We start from the raw sequence: 15,646 nt of genomic DNA, 5'->3' as shown, positions 1-15,646 counted from the left end.
GAAAAATCATTCAAACTTCTAATAATTAACTAAAATGAAATGGTTATTAATGTAATTAACACTATTCCCATACTAATTAATCAATAAATATTTCTTACATTTTAACAAAAACAAACTTTTGCAATTTAATTATTTTTAGCTCAACTCAATGGATTACTGTGTGTTTGAAAATTCTTTCAATGTTATTATTAATCATATAGTATATAAAGGTTTTTCTCCAGTTACTTTCAGTATGCTTAATTAGGAAGCTATTTTGAAAAAAGTAATAAAAATTAGGTGAATATAATGTATTTAATGAAGCATAAATAATGCAGATTAATTAGCAATGATTTACGATATACAGGGTGATTATAACTAAGGTTCTGATTTCAAAACACTGTAAAAAAAGAATGATTATCAAAATGACTTGAAAATTGACGTGAATATTCCTGAAAAAATGCAATTTTATTTGGTAAAGGGGAAAAAATACTTAAAAATGTAAAATTAATGACATCATCCAACATGTGGGAAATTTGATCGCAGAATGAAAACGATAGCCAGTCATGGAAAAATGATACCTTAATTATAGCATTCCACGATTTCATAATTCATGGAAACATCACAAAAAACAAAGTAATTGAACAAATAACTACAACTTACTTAAGAAATGTTAAATATGTTGTCCAACCTGAGGTTGAAAGCACAAAAATTGTTGTTCAACAACAGAATCGGAGTATGCCATGGTCATGATGTGGATGTGCTTGCAATTCAGCTTCATTAAACCAAACGCGCCCCCATGTTAATATTCCTGAGGAACTTCTAACATGTAGGGGATGTGCTGGAGATTGCAATTCACCAAATTTTGCAATCTGACCACTGTTTATGACATTTTGAGGTACCCCTCACAGCCAGAAGTTAAAAGGGTTAAGGTGCATCCTGCCAAAATGGGTTTTCAGCAGCTGCTTTGCTGGTATTGCAATGTGCATCTTGATAGAAGTTCTATCCACACACTGATGCTGTGGAAGTGCCAAAATGATGTGGTTGCACAAAATAGATTATACTGCTGGCCAAGTACAGCATCATCTACCTGCACATTTTGCACTACTTGCATTTTTTTTTTTTCCTTTTGCGAAAGAAACTTCCATTGCTTCAGGAATATTCATGCAAATTTTCAAGTCATTCTGATCAGTAGTTCTTATTGAATAGTTATGGAATCAAAACTTCAAATTATAATCACCCTGTATATAGCTGATTATTTTTCATAAATCTGTTATTCAGTAGAACCCTGATTAACTGGGCTTAACAGTGTGAAAGTATAAAAAAACTACTATTGAATATTAAGACTGGGAGATATACAGTAGGAGATGTGCTACTTCTTATGGGAAAGAAAATGAAAATGTATGTGAGGTAATGTAACTACTAGTACACTGGTCTTTGTCCTTTAAGGACAGCTGATGTCTTTATTGGATTATAGGACCACCTGCCCCTAGCATGATGGTGTCACTACTGTTGCTGCTTCTTTGTGAAGGGAAAAAGAAACCCTGTGAGATAATACACCACTACATTTAGATGTGTGATGCAATCCTTATTCATGAATTTGCTAAAGATAGAGCATCAGAATGTAGCCAAAGAGTAGAAAATGTTGTAAGAATGAGAAATTTTGGCTTTTGTATATAACTTTAAATAACTAAGATACTTCATATGAAAAATATATATATATTCTGGCCACTTTTATGAGACTTTTTGAAAAAAAACCGCTTATAAAATCTTATGTCATTTAAAGATATACCATCAGAATGTACCCCAAGGATATAAAATGTGGTAAAAATGAAACATTTTGGCTAATAATGAACCAATATGATATTTTTCAAGGAAAAAAATATTTAGGCAACTTTTATTTGATTTTTTGAAAAAAACCAAACTGGTTTTTTTTTAAAAAAACACATGGTTTAAACCAACGTGGTTTCAACCAAACAACCCTGCAGTAAACTCTCGATAATCTGGTCGTGCACCAATCTGGCCCATCCAGTAATCCAGCATTTTTTAGGTGGGTTTTCTTTGAGCATAGAAGAGGAAAGCATGTCACCGTATGTCTGTGCACAGAAGTTTATATTATTTAAACTGGCTTTTTCAATTGCCTTCTGGTAATCCTACGATTTTGATAATCTGGCCAACCTTGGTCTTTTATTTACCACATTAGTGAGAGTCTACTGTACTTATATCACTGATGGTAATAAAGACTAGTGAAAACGAAATATAATTGATATAAGCCTATATTGATGAGATACATTTGAACATTTTCAATCTTTGATCATAAAAAAAATTCAATATAATAACTAATATTACTAATTAATCATATAACATAATCACACATGTTGAAGGTGTAGCAGGCTTCATCATACAAGCATGGAAATGAAGCTCAAGGATCTTTACTCAAGCACTTTTAATCATCAAAAAGTATCACAGAACAATATAAAAATTTTTTCTTATGGCTTCCGATTATTTCCTCTCCTAAACTGAAACAAGTTAGCATATTTTGGCTGACACATTTTGATCGATTTGATAATACAATAATCTTTGAGCACATGATGAAATTTATTTAATAAAAAATTTTTAGCTGAGCAAACAACCTACATTCAAAATTTTTTTTGCCAAAAATACTGTAATATGATATTGGTTTATAGACTAAATCAGATGGAAACAAAGTCTATCACAGATGATTAAAGAAGACTTTTCATTATTTGAAGAAGTTTAGGCACCACAATATATCGACCTATATCAGATACAGGGTCTCCACACTCTTCTAAGAGAGCTGACAGATTTGTTTTTTTCTGAACTTCAAGTGGAATACTATGCATAAGACCCTTGACAGAATAATAAGAATTTGGAACAAGCAAGCCTTTACAAATTGCATAATAGTTATGATCGCATACATCATGACTACATAAATCTTCAGCGGAAAAACTCAAACAATCTCGACATGCATCTCCTTTGCTGCTATATATGTGATCCCATTTCTTGATTCGAGCTGAAAAATAATAAGTATATTGAAAAATATAAATTAAAAATTGTCCAACAAGTCACTACTCTTAGCAAAAAAATGTTTATTCACTTGACAACATTGATAATCAATTACCACAGGCATAATATTATTGCAAATACTGGGAGATATTGAAAGTATTGGAGAGAGAAGACTTGGACTAAATGTTTCAGTAGTTATGATGAAGATGGAAGCAAAGATTGAAGTGGCTTGGGATAAATACAAGTTTATACCTGGGTTCATTAAAAGTAAATAGTGTTTTGAATTTAGTCATTTTTCTTTGATGGACCAGTTTTGATAATAACTTAAATTTCTTGGACAGAGTTCTCCAATCGACTTTAGGTTAATTTCTGCAGGGTGAGTGTTTAACATAATATGTGTTTACTGCACTGAAAAATGCGAAGAATATCAAGGCTTATGTTCTATTTTTCAAGATAATCCAAAATAATTTAAACGTAATGTTTTTACATCTCAAAAAACATATTTCTTCTGTTCTTAATACAGTAAAACCTGTCTTCAATGGAACTGCAAGGGACCAAGATTTTTTTCCGTTGAACACGGTTTCCACTTAATAAAGGTTCAGCTGATGTGTAAAACTATGCAACAATCTTGTGTGTGATTGACATAAAATTAAAATAAATTAATTGAAGATAAAGTAAATAATTTAAAAATATATAAGATAAAAAAAATAAATAATTAGTCTATAATTACTAAATACTGCATTTAGGTTTTCACAACATCTGTACAATAATTTCTGACCTACATTGTTTTTTTTCTAAAATAAGGACATTAACATTTATGTTCTTTAACTTTCTCAAAAATTTTCAATTAGAGTGTAGATATCTGTCGTGTCCAGTTCAGTTTGTACATTATCGTCTTTGTTTATGCAATCCTCAGCATCAGGGCCGTAACTAGGAATTTTGTGAGGAAAAGAGCAACATGATTTTGCTGCCCCTACTACTATAAAATTCGATGATTTTATAAGTGTTTTTGTTCCTACCTAAAATTTGCCACCAGGGCAGTTACTCCCTTCGCCTCTCTCTAATTAATTATGTCCCTGCTCAGCCTTGCGATCATGGAATGCACACTGCTTACATGCAATTTTGTAAGTCTTGCATTTGGAAATTCAACCCTTACACTGATTTCTCCCATGGAAGAGAATGCTTTTCTGAAAACTTTTGTTACAATTTCAGAAAGCAACTTTACTACATATGGCTTATCAAAACCACAGCATTAAATACAGAAACGGTTTTGGCCAATCTAAGTGTGGATGATGTAGAACTCACATTTGCAAGCATAGATTGCATAAAAAATTTCAGTGCAGCACTTTAGCATTTTGTATGATCCTTTTTGGTCACCAAACACAGTGTTTGTGTAAAATTTTCTGTTGAAGGGTACAATTTTACTTTCTGTTTCCCTGTTAGACTGGTTCTGTTTAATCCAGGTTTTTTAATGTACATTTTGGCATTGAAATCACTGGACCACATTTTTTTTCTGTTGAAGACTGGTTTCTGCGTAATATGGGTTCCGTTAAAGACAGGTTTTACTGTATTTCTCATTGCTTTCAGGATGTTTTCTTTATTATCATAAAGCAGTGATTTCCAATGTGGGCGATGGAATGTTCCAGGGGGGTAGTCTAAGCTGCGATTATAACATAGGATTCTATGGGTTGGATTGCGTTGGGGGGTGATGAAAGAAAACATTTTCTGAAGAAGGGGGAGATGGGACAAAAAAGGTTGGGAAACTATGGCATAAAGCATATACATGATCCCCTTATTTATCTAACCACAGTGATTCCCATATTTCTGGGAATGGTAATTAATAATGGCATTCACTGTGACAATTGGTTATTACATTGAAGCAACTGCATAAAAAACTGTTGCACACACAAAATATCTTTAACTTTGCAAAATTTTTCCATATTTTGTTCTAGATTTGTTTACACGTAGATTTACCATAAAGCAACAGCACACTTTTTTTGAGAATTTGACAGATTCTGGAATGATTAGGGTGACCATACGTCCCGTATTTCCCTGGACAGTCCCGGTATTTTCTGTTTTTTTGGTCGTCCTGGCTTTTTGGCAAAAGTGTCCCGGTTTTTCGCGTGTTTTACACGAAGCCTACTTGAATTTTTATTCTTTATTGAAGTCAAAGATTGACATTATTTTTCAACTCATAAATTATTTTATGATAATTACAATTATATATGACAATATTAATCTTCCACATTTGCCTTGGTTAACGTTTTTTTTTTTGTTTTTCTTTTCGTGGAATATATTTTAATCCAATGCAGTTTGCAGTAATGCATCATTTCCCGCCATTGTGGTTTTTCCGTAATTTTAACAATATTTGGCAACTTTGTTTAGTTTTGGCGATAATTGGTGATGTCCCGTATTTTCCCGTATTCGGAATCCCAATGTCCCATATTTATCTCGAGGAAATATGGTCAGCCTAGAAATGATGTGTGATAATATTTGAAAAACATCTTTTGTAAATATAATTTACTTCTAAGAACTAACGATTCAGTAATTAACTATTGGTCAAAGGATAAGAGTTTTCATCCTGTATACACGCATGTAAACTATAGTGAACTATTATACACTGCTCAAAACAATTAGGGGAGCACATGGTTTTAACAAAATTATGCAAAGATGTATACCGATAAGTAACATAAAATGAATCATCCATAATTTAAAGCCTAGCAGGAAACGGAAGAAAACTTCATATGCAAATCAAAGTTCATGACGTCAAAAACCAGAAAAAGGAGATAAGGGCAGAAATCGGGATGTTGCAGAAACGTCTGTTTTACTGCCGTAACTGTGAAATTCGATTGTGACTTCGATTCAGACTTCCCCAAAGTCTGATCGATAACCTCATCGCATCCATGGCAAACAGGTGTGCAGCAGTCTTAGCTGTTCGAGGAGACCACACCCCCTATTAAAACTCATGCATCATGTCTAAACAGTACTTTTTTTTTATCGTTTACATGTAACCAAATTGTTGCTCTAAATCATATTTTCATGTTTTTTCCATATTTTCAAAGAATTAAAGCTTAATTCCAAATTTTTTTACGTCGTTTTTCTGTATTGCGCATTGATACGCGTGTACTATCCATTGTATGCCAATACGTGGCTGTCTCGCACGGTTTTCTTCACTTTTTTGCTTGCTCCCCTACTTGTTTTGAGCAGTGTAGTATATTATAATAAATGCATATGTAATATATTTCAAAAATGGAGGGTTTCATCACTTTTTCAAATACAAACACTAAAACCCATATTCTTAACTTATTTCTATTAATATTAAATGAAGAGCAAAATACATTATTGAAAATGGTGGGAAAAATTATAGGGCTACAGCTGTAGCCTATCTCTTGCATAATTCTTGGAATTCTATTTGCATAATTCTTGGAAACCACTAGCCTCATAATTTATCAGCAGGTTCATAGTTTACTACTTTTTTTAATGAATTAGATGTATATGATTTTTTCTGTACGAGCATAATAAAAACTTTTTATACACACCACTTCTGATTTTCAGTCGATCCACAATGACAATACTTTCAACATCGACAAGTAGTAGCGTTCCATCTGGTCTTACGGCAAAATTGTCCATACTTACATCTGTTAGATACAAAGCAAAACCATGATCATTATCAGTCAGTTGCTGTGCTAATTGCAATAACTGGTAAGACAGATCTAGCCTCTGGATCCATGGAGAGTCTTCATAATATGACAATGACAGCCCAATGTACTCGACAACAATTAGGCGCCCACATGATCCAATATACTTTGGAAACGGCCACCCTTCACTCTGCGTAAATGCCTACAATATATTTCAGAGAAATTTGATTTTACAACAACAACAAAAAACATCAAAAGCTATGCCAGTATTACACAATAAAAGAAAAATTAGCTCTTTGAAATATAAATACACATCAAATCATCAATATATAAGAAATAAACACATCATATAAAATATATTTATATTGAAAGGAAAACAGAAAAGGTATTTATCCTTTTTAAATTTTATATTTCCTTGATAAATCATTGAACTGAACTCACTTTCACAGTCAAAACCCTGATTTAATGAATCAGCTGAAAATGGAATTTTTATTTGTTAATTAATAACTAAATAGAAATTCAACTATCAACTTTAGCACAAGAGTTCAAATTTCTGACTGTCAAACAAGATGAATAATCATTCTGTTAAATAACATTCACTCGACGACTAAATATTTAAAATTAGGAATTAAATTCATGAAAATTTAAAATTGTTAGAAGAGATATCTAGGATCATAGACAACATGCCTTCTTTCTTTTTATCAGCAAGGCCCTGTTGTTACTCTGCACACAGAATTTTTACATCTTCATGGAATAATAAAATGTTACTATTTACAACCCAGTGATTTTTTTTCTGCATGGTAAAAACTCTTTGAGCGCTGAAGCATTTTTGGTTATGAGCAGTCGCACACAGCTGAGAAGGAACATTGATCATAAGGGCAGAGCCCTGGAGGCTTAAGTTTTACTTCTTACTGTCCCCAATCACATGAATGGCCTGGTTCTCTGGTAAGAGTAGATCTTTTCTCTATTGGTATGAGAGGCTGATAAAATTTCACAACAAAACTGTCAAGATTTAGCTGGTGAGCAGCATTCTTTGTCTCTTCATAAAAATGTTGGTTAGGATTACTCTTTTTTATCATCATTTGGTCATTTTTGTCACACCACTGTCATTTTCTGCACACAAGGGCTAATTAGACCAGGACCTACAATTTATTGCCGATTCCGAATGGCAGGCTTGTTTTTATACTCATCAAAAGGTTGGCACGCTAACCCCTCGATGTGGGACTCCCTGCGGTAGCAATTTTTTCTGTGGTCATGTCATCATTTCTGTTGTACCCCTGCGTCAGGAAAGTTTTCTGATAAGGACAAACGGGTATCGAACTCGTGACACCTCTAACATCCTTTGGTACTTTAGGCGAGTATCTTATCGACCTGGGCTACTGGGCCCTTTTTTTTAATCAAAATTCCAAAAGCATTGCCAATAAGTTTATATTAAGTACTGAATAACTAAGCGAATAAGAATAAAATAACAGGTTATCACTGTTACAAACATTTTTTTACATAGGAGAATTTGATAATTATAATAAAAGTTCAAGCATTTACTTATCGCTTTAATCATGGCCTCTACATTCCCGAGCAGGATACTTAATCTGGGATATTTATATTTGGCGACCTCCAGACCATATTTTTCAGACCCTTCAACAATGGATTTATAGCATGAAAAGCAAAAAATGATGAGAATTGGGCTGGAACCCTGTCAACCCCACCCTTGTGAGGGCCATGGCTTTAATCATTTCTGTCAACCCAATAAGGAAAATACAGATATTGTACTTTTCTGGTTTTTCTGCATGTTAACGATTGAAAAATATGCCATCGCTTTTGTACTACAATATCATGTTTTGAGGTGCAATTATTCAATTTTCCACTAGTTATTCCAATTTGGCAAATATGATCAAGAAATGCAAAAAATTTTCACAATTTATTCTAAGTTTAAATAGTTATGCTTTGATTTAACTGATCAAAGGAAACTATGTACAGGAATATGCTTAGTATCCTACATTCTTAATAAATTAAGATTTGTGGTAGCAAAAAAGCAAAATAAAGCTGGAACTATCTGGATAGTTTGTAGAACAGAAGGGATCCTAAAATGCCAAGAACAAACAAGGCTTAAACCAGCAAACTCAATAAATTCTTTGAGTCTAGATACTTGATAATTATCCAGAGTTTGTGACTCAAATTTAGGGGAATACAGTGTATCTTTGATTTTAATTCGAAAAATGAGCTTGCAAAATAAATAGTAGGATAAATTTCATTGGCTGTGATTTCTTAAATAAACTTTTCAAAACTGTGTTAAAATGAGGATGCTAAAGCTAGGAATACTTGTGAAATGCAACATCCACTTCAATCCTATATATAGGGGATGTCACACTATACTAGGCAACCTGCTAAATTTTCTTCATATCTGTTCCCATCTGAAATTATAATCATATCGTGAAAGTTTAACCCAGAGAAATTATAATCGAGAAATATTGTCATTATAACAGACTTGTCATTATGAGCAATAAGTATCTTAAGCTGGATCCATACTAAACATGCTATACTTTGTCCTTGAGCAGTGGCGTCGGAGCCAGGAGTCTCAAGCACCCATAGTAATTTGTGGCACGGATCCCGACACCCCCAGAATTGATTCAGAAATTAAAATTTCCGATATAAAACTAAAGATGAGCACCCACAGTTCAGAAACACTTCCGATGCCCCTGTCCTTGAGTGATTTGCTGAACTCCAGCACAATGTGGACAATGATGCCACAAAACAAATAACAAATTCACTGCTCATGGGAATAAATTTCATGTTGATACATAAGAGACTTGTGCCATGCCTACTAAATCTTGTATAGCAGAAAACCATGGTGATGCTGCAATAACTTGTTTGTGCATAGGTGAAAAGCAAAGCAAAAGGCATATTTAATTATTATTCAATGAGAAACCTTCAAACATTAAGTCATTGATGGTGCATTGCAAATCACTCATAAAAAGAGATTTTCTTTGCAATGTGTGCTCATAAAATTGGCTTTTTACAGTAAATTACAGATCAGTAAATACTGACATCATCATGCCCCCTCCTCCAGATCCTCAAGTCTATGTCTATTACACATATCTAACAATACCAATGGCCTATGTAATGATATGGATCTCTCTGCATTTTCCCTCCACCTCTCTGGTACCAATGCACTTTCCACAGTGTTTTAATATATTCCATCTACATCAATAAATCCTTTATAGTGATGCGTTTCTACGGTCCTTTGAGTATTATTATAAGGACTTTCATTGAGTATTAATTGAAACAGAGCGGATATCTAATCAAAAATAAAATTTTATATGTTTTTTTAGTGCCACATACCTGCACTATCACAGATTCTGGATTTACGAGCATTCCATACATCATCTCCGCAACTTGTTCCAAAGAAGTGGCTGTCTTTCGAATACTTAAATCAGTATGTTCTTTAAACGAAATCTTGTCATATATATAGGTTAACAATCTTTCAGATGGGCAAGTTGCTATATCATTAACAGCCTCAAAAGTCTTCAACATATTGACAAAATAATCTTTACCGCCACTGAATCCATCACTGACTAGACTCATTATAGCAGCACTAACATTGCACGGATATATCATACTCGCAAGTTTACAAAGTTTTATCTCACTGTCACGAATTTCCCAGTCATGAGCTAGCTTTTTCAAAACAATCCTTTTTCCATTTAGTTTTCCATAAAATACATTCTTTCGGTTGATATATTTGAAGTATTTCAATTTGCTGCCTCCAATTAAAGTAATATCACCATGAAAAAAATTTGGGCATAAACTTTTACCGTAACAGGCAGGACAGGAACCGAGATTAGTGAAAGTTTCATCAGCGGGATTTATTTGTAGTCTCATGACATGTTTAATTAGAATTATTGAAGCTATTGTCAAGATTGACAGCAATATTACTCTACGTTTTCTCATTAAGATAATAAAGATATAACAATTAACTCAATAACACTTAACACCATATTATAAAAAGAGTATAGTCCGGTGCTTTCATCAAGAAAAATCCGCACTCCTTATAACTGCTGAGATCATCACATCGTTTAAGAGAGATTTTTCTTAAAGAAAAGCGTCTGCTAGCCCGTTCTTCTTCTTCTTCAATTATACAGGGCTTTATGCCTTCGGGCCATCTCCTGTTTGAGAAAAACATTCCACAAAAGCATAGAACATGTCATAAAAATATACTAACGGAAAAGCTACCGAAAACACGGGAATTCCAACACTTTCCATTCTTCTCTCTTCTAATGCTAGCTCAAGTAAATAATGACCAATAAACATGATAGTGATGATGATTGCAAAACAACAGGAATCAACATTCTGACCATACATCCTGGTATATAGTCCAGCGCTGAAGTCTGGTTTTCCTAGGAGTAGGTTTTCTGCGCCGCGTGTAACGTGAATCATCCATAGCGTCACGTCGTTCACTCACCAATAAGAAAATCGGTATGACTGTTTCCCCAAAGAATTGCAACGCGCCTCACGCCAGCGCTTTACGTGGGGGTGTGATTAGCTGACTGCTTCCGGATGTTCTCGAAGAATCAATTCGTCGTGCGTTGCGCGTTTCGTCGACGCTTTTGTTGTGTTTTTTTGTTTCGCTTCCTTTCTGTCTCCCTCTTTTATAGTGAAAAATGGCAAAAATACGTGGATCCACGTAGTTGTGTCATTTTGCATATCAGGCCATTTTATAAGAAATTTAAACTGGTGGGGCGCTGGAAAAAAAGGGCACTGGAAGCGGAATATATATAAGCTCCAGTGTATTCGTACAAATGACATAGCAGCAGTGCCGTCTTAACGCATGGGCCCACCCGGGCATGGCCCAGGGGCCTCAGAAAAACGATAAGTAGTTAAATTTTTCGAGAATTTTCCAGGTAGGGCCTCAGAAAAATCACTTGGCCAGGAGCCCATGATGCCCTTAAGACGGCCCTGCATAGCAGGCGAAAATTTCAAATTTTAATAAAAATTTTAATGAATAAAAATATTAATTAATAAATTGTTTATGAATAAAAGTATTAACTAATAAAATAATCAATTATTAAACTCGTTACTTAATTATTACTCTCTCTAAATTAATACTCTATTAATGTTCTTAATCAGTAAAATTAGTAATCTAATCGAAATTATGACATTTATTTCATACTGATATCCAAAGAAACGAAAAAAAAACCTATTTTCATGATTTAGCATCGGTTAGGAAAAGTAGAACAGAACAAACTATGTTCAGTCACCACGGCTATATAAGCTCCATGCCACAAGGGGTATGGCCTAGTGCCGACTTAAGGCATGGCCATACTCAAGAGAAGATGGGCCTCGCAAAAATGATAACTGATTAAAATTTTCGAGAAATTTTTAGGTAGAGCCTCAGAAAAATCAGTTGACCCGTGGGCCCATGATGCTCTTAAGGCCCAATAACAACTTTTAAACGTGAAAACATATTTTGAATCTTCCAAAAGTGATTCTGCCAAAGCTACCGAAACCTCCTACTACATTAGCTATCGTATTGCGAGACGAGGAAAAAATCACACTATTGTTGAAAATATGCTGTCAGATACATGTTTGCAGAGGAAAGTGCTCTTATAAAGGTGCGTATACACTAGCGAGCCAATCTTGCAACGCACGACCCCCTGCAGCGGTTCTAATTCGCTCGTGGGTACACAAACTCCCTTTGTATTCCTTTCTTTCCTTTGTGTTCGTTGAAAAACCCGATTCCAGGTGGGTCCAGTGAAAACAGCTCAAGAATTGTTCACAACACCGTACAAATTACTGAACAACCAATTGCGAATGCTTTCATTGCATGAACCGCGCGCTAGTGTATACACGCCTTAATGAGTTTAATATCTGTCAAATAATACGGTATTTCGAAGAATACAGGACATGCCAAACGATGTTGAGAGCACAGTCATAAGTCACGTTAAAAGTTGTGAATTTTTTTTCTAACCAAGTCGACGTTACGCAATATTCTGTGTTACTTGTAATTGCTAAGTACTTGAAAGAAAATTCGAAGTTCATCTTTTTATTTGTCACCCATTGAAGGAGTCGCCTCGTACGACTGTTAAAGACTTGAAGCAATTAATCATTATTTCCTTGAAAAAAGAATTAAATAGTCAAAATGCATTGGGTTCACAACAGATGGAGGAAAATCCACGGAAGGTTGCTACTCAGACCGTAGTGCACACGTGGCAGAAGTCGCTCCCAAAATGAAATGGACTTACTGCTATATTCACAGACAGATCCCTGCATCGAAACCGTTGCCTCCAAATTTGCGAAACGTTCTTGATGAAGCAATCAAGGTTGTAAACTTTTTCAAGGTGAATCCTACCAACTACAAATTATTTAAATTGTTGTGTGAAGACATGGACAGTCTTCACGACGCTTTGCTTTTGCACACCGAAGTTAGGTGGTTGTCCCGGGGTTAAGTCATGACGTTGCTGTTAGAACTTCGGCACGAGGTAGCCCTTTTTTTTCGGAAGTGTTTGAAACACTTCATGATATCTTGTCACAGGCCGAGCTAAATTTAACAGTCGGCCACTTGGAAGGATTAAAATCATCGTTTGAAAAATATTTTTCGGAAATGGGTGATCGGTGGATATCGAATCCTTTCAAAGAAGAGTATTTTGAACCGGCTTCATTGTCGATTCCAGAAAAGGAGAAATTGCTAGAGCTCGCATCAGATACCCCTCTGAAGATCCTCTTGAATGACGGAATGGTGAAATATCATATTCTGATTACTTTTAAGCATAATCCGAAAGTTAAATAAAAATTAATTTTTAAGAAAAGCATGAACAATGGTCAATGGACTTTGACAATGAGGGCACTCTGGTTGACTCTCCCGTAATAACAAATATGATTGTGTAAGGCGACTGTGTCCTATGCGCAACCGGGCAAGCAGAACTTCTTCCTTTCGGTTGGTCCTGCAGCTCGAACGCCAATGGCCAAGTGTGGGCTTAATGGATTGTAGGTTATTATTTACCTGGTTATTCCAATGATCCTGCCAGCGGCGATGCATCACTTCCCGGAGGATTGAGAAGTGGCCACTCGCAGGTATCAAAAGGCTATTATCAATGTTAGTTGTTGTTCGAGCTGCGGTGTCTGCTTTCTCATTGCCCGGTATTCCAACATGACCTGGTACCCAGTAAAATTTTACTGTGGTACCGTGATAGATGAGGTGATGCAGTTCATGGAAAATGGCATGAATAAATGGATGAGTGTGAAAACTGAAGGAACACAGTGCTTGCAATGCGCTGAGAGAGTCGCTATAAATGATGCATCGTCGGTGGCGTTTGCGTCGTATGTGACGTAGAGCCTGAAGCATTGCGTACAGTTCTGCCGAATAAATAGAGAATGTGTCAGGAAGTTTGAAAGATGTCTCCTCACAGCAGATGTAGGCACAACCGACATGCCCAGGGCTCTTAGAGCCGTCGGTATGTATGGGAGAGTACCTATTGTACCTACCCCTGTGCCTAAAGAATATCTGTCGATATATAACATCTGCTGTGGTGGCTCTAGAGTATGATAACAATGAAAGAGAGACATCTGGCAGAGACTGCTCCCATGGTACGAGTTTCTTGGCAACTGGGGCCACACGACTGATGTCTAATTCTAGTTCTTCCACAAGTGCCCTCATACGAAGACCGTAAGTCGGAACACATGAAGGGCGAGCAGCAAAAAGTCTATGAAATGAGGGAGATTGAAGATGAGACGATGACGTGGATGATCTGGAAAAGACTTCATCTTGATATAATATTTCAAGGAAAGTTGCTGGCGTCTTGATGTCAGTGATGGCTCGTTGCATTCGACATGCAGGCTCTCCATTGGAGACGTTCGGAAAGCTCCAGAGCAAATCCACAGGGCAAGATGGTGGACTGGGTCGAGCACACTCAGATAGCTCCGAGGTGCCGACCCGTATACAATGGAGCCATAGTCGAGCTTCGATCTTATTAGAGCTTTATATAAAAGAAGGAGCGACTTACGGTCTGCTCCCCACGATGTAGAAGAGATGACCTTCAAGAGGTTCATCGTCTTCATGCAACGAGTTCTTAACTGTGCAACATGAGGTGGTTTAAAAGTGAGTTTCTTGTCGAATATGATGCCGAGGAATTTAGTGTTTTCTACAATAGGTATTAGATTGTTATTGAGAAACAACTGTGGGTCATCGTGTAGGTCTCGACGCCGACAAAAGTGCATAGCGAGTCTTGTCAGCGGAGAATGAAAAGCCGTTATTATGAGCCCACTTGTTGATCTTGTTGAGTGTGGTTTGCAATTGTCTCTCGGCTGACCTCATATTCACTGATTGATACGATATTAACAGATCATCCACGTAGAGTGCGCCAGTGACTGACAACGGGAGTTGGTTCAACACCCCGTTGAGTCTTAAAATAAAAAGTGTTACACTTAAAATGCTACCTTGAGGTACACCTTGTTCTTGGATGTGGGGAGCTGATAATGTGCTTCCAATCCGTACCTGGAAGATGCGGCGAGCAAGAAAATTCTTAATGCAAATGGGCATGTTGCCTCGCAAGCCGCAGTTATAGAGGTCGGAAAGAATTCCGTGCCTCCAAGTACGGTCGTAGGCCTTTTCTATGTTAAAAAATATGGCTATCATGTGCTCCCTCTTTACAAATGCTTGTCTAATTGATGTCTCAAGGCGTAACAAATTGCATGTTGTGGACCTGAACCATCTAAAGCCGCTTTGATGTTTGGATAAAATATTGTTAACCTCAAGGTAGTGCATAAGGCGATAGTTGACCATGCGTTCCATGAGCTTACGTAGACAACTGGTCAAAGCAATAGGTCTGTAACTGTTCGGTTGTTCAGGATTTTTACCAGGCTTCGGGAATGCAAGAACTATGGCTGCTCGCCAGATGTCAGGAAATGAATGACTGATCCAGATCCGATTGAATAATATGAGTAAATGTGAGAGTGATTCTGGTGAGAGATGCCGAATCATGGAATAATGAATAGCATCGGGCTCTACAGCCGAGTCA

At 36.0% G+C, this 15,646-nt stretch overlaps 1 protein-coding gene across 1 annotated transcript; it reads right to left on the bottom strand.

Moving 5' to 3' along the window:
* Positions 1-1,107: 1,107 nt before the first annotated feature.
* LOC149073475 (divergent protein kinase domain 2A-like) lies at positions 1,108-10,918 on the bottom strand. The gene is made up of 3 exons (XM_089246692.1): positions 9,978-10,918; positions 6,540-6,840; positions 1,108-3,007 (listed from the first exon to the last, which is right to left on the bottom strand). The coding sequence occupies exons 1-3, from the start codon at positions 10,581-10,583 to the stop codon at positions 2,700-2,702; spliced, it is 1,215 nt and encodes a 404-aa protein (XP_089102818.1). The 5' UTR covers positions 10,584-10,918; the 3' UTR covers positions 1,108-2,699.
* Between the last annotated feature and the right edge of the window lie 4,728 nt (positions 10,919-15,646).

The sequence above is a fragment of the Pholcus phalangioides genome, unplaced genomic scaffold (genome assembly GCF_987345545.1).
Source record: "Pholcus phalangioides strain wild (caught in Gottingen) unplaced genomic scaffold, Ppha-v1.0 ptg000017l_1, whole genome shotgun sequence".
NCBI classification, from domain to species: Eukaryota; Metazoa; Arthropoda; class Arachnida; order Araneae; family Pholcidae; genus Pholcus; species Pholcus phalangioides.
Note: the sequence above shows the minus strand (reverse complement) of the source record. Positions and strands in the feature narration are given on the sequence as shown.

Bases quoted from the DNA above. Each gene is read 5' to 3' on its own strand.
- LOC149073475 (XM_089246692.1), bottom strand. From the start codon at position 10,583: ATGAGAAAACGTAGAGTAATATTGCTGTCAATCTTGACAATAGCTTCA. The intron at 6,841-9,977 runs GTATGTGGCACT...AATATATTGTAG, and splicing joins CAGAATCTGTGATAGTGCAG to GCATTTACGCAGAGTGAAGG. The intron at 3,008-6,539 runs GTGTGTATAAAA...ATTATTTTTCAG, and splicing joins TCGACTGAAAATCAGAAGTG to CTCGAATCAAGAAATGGGAT.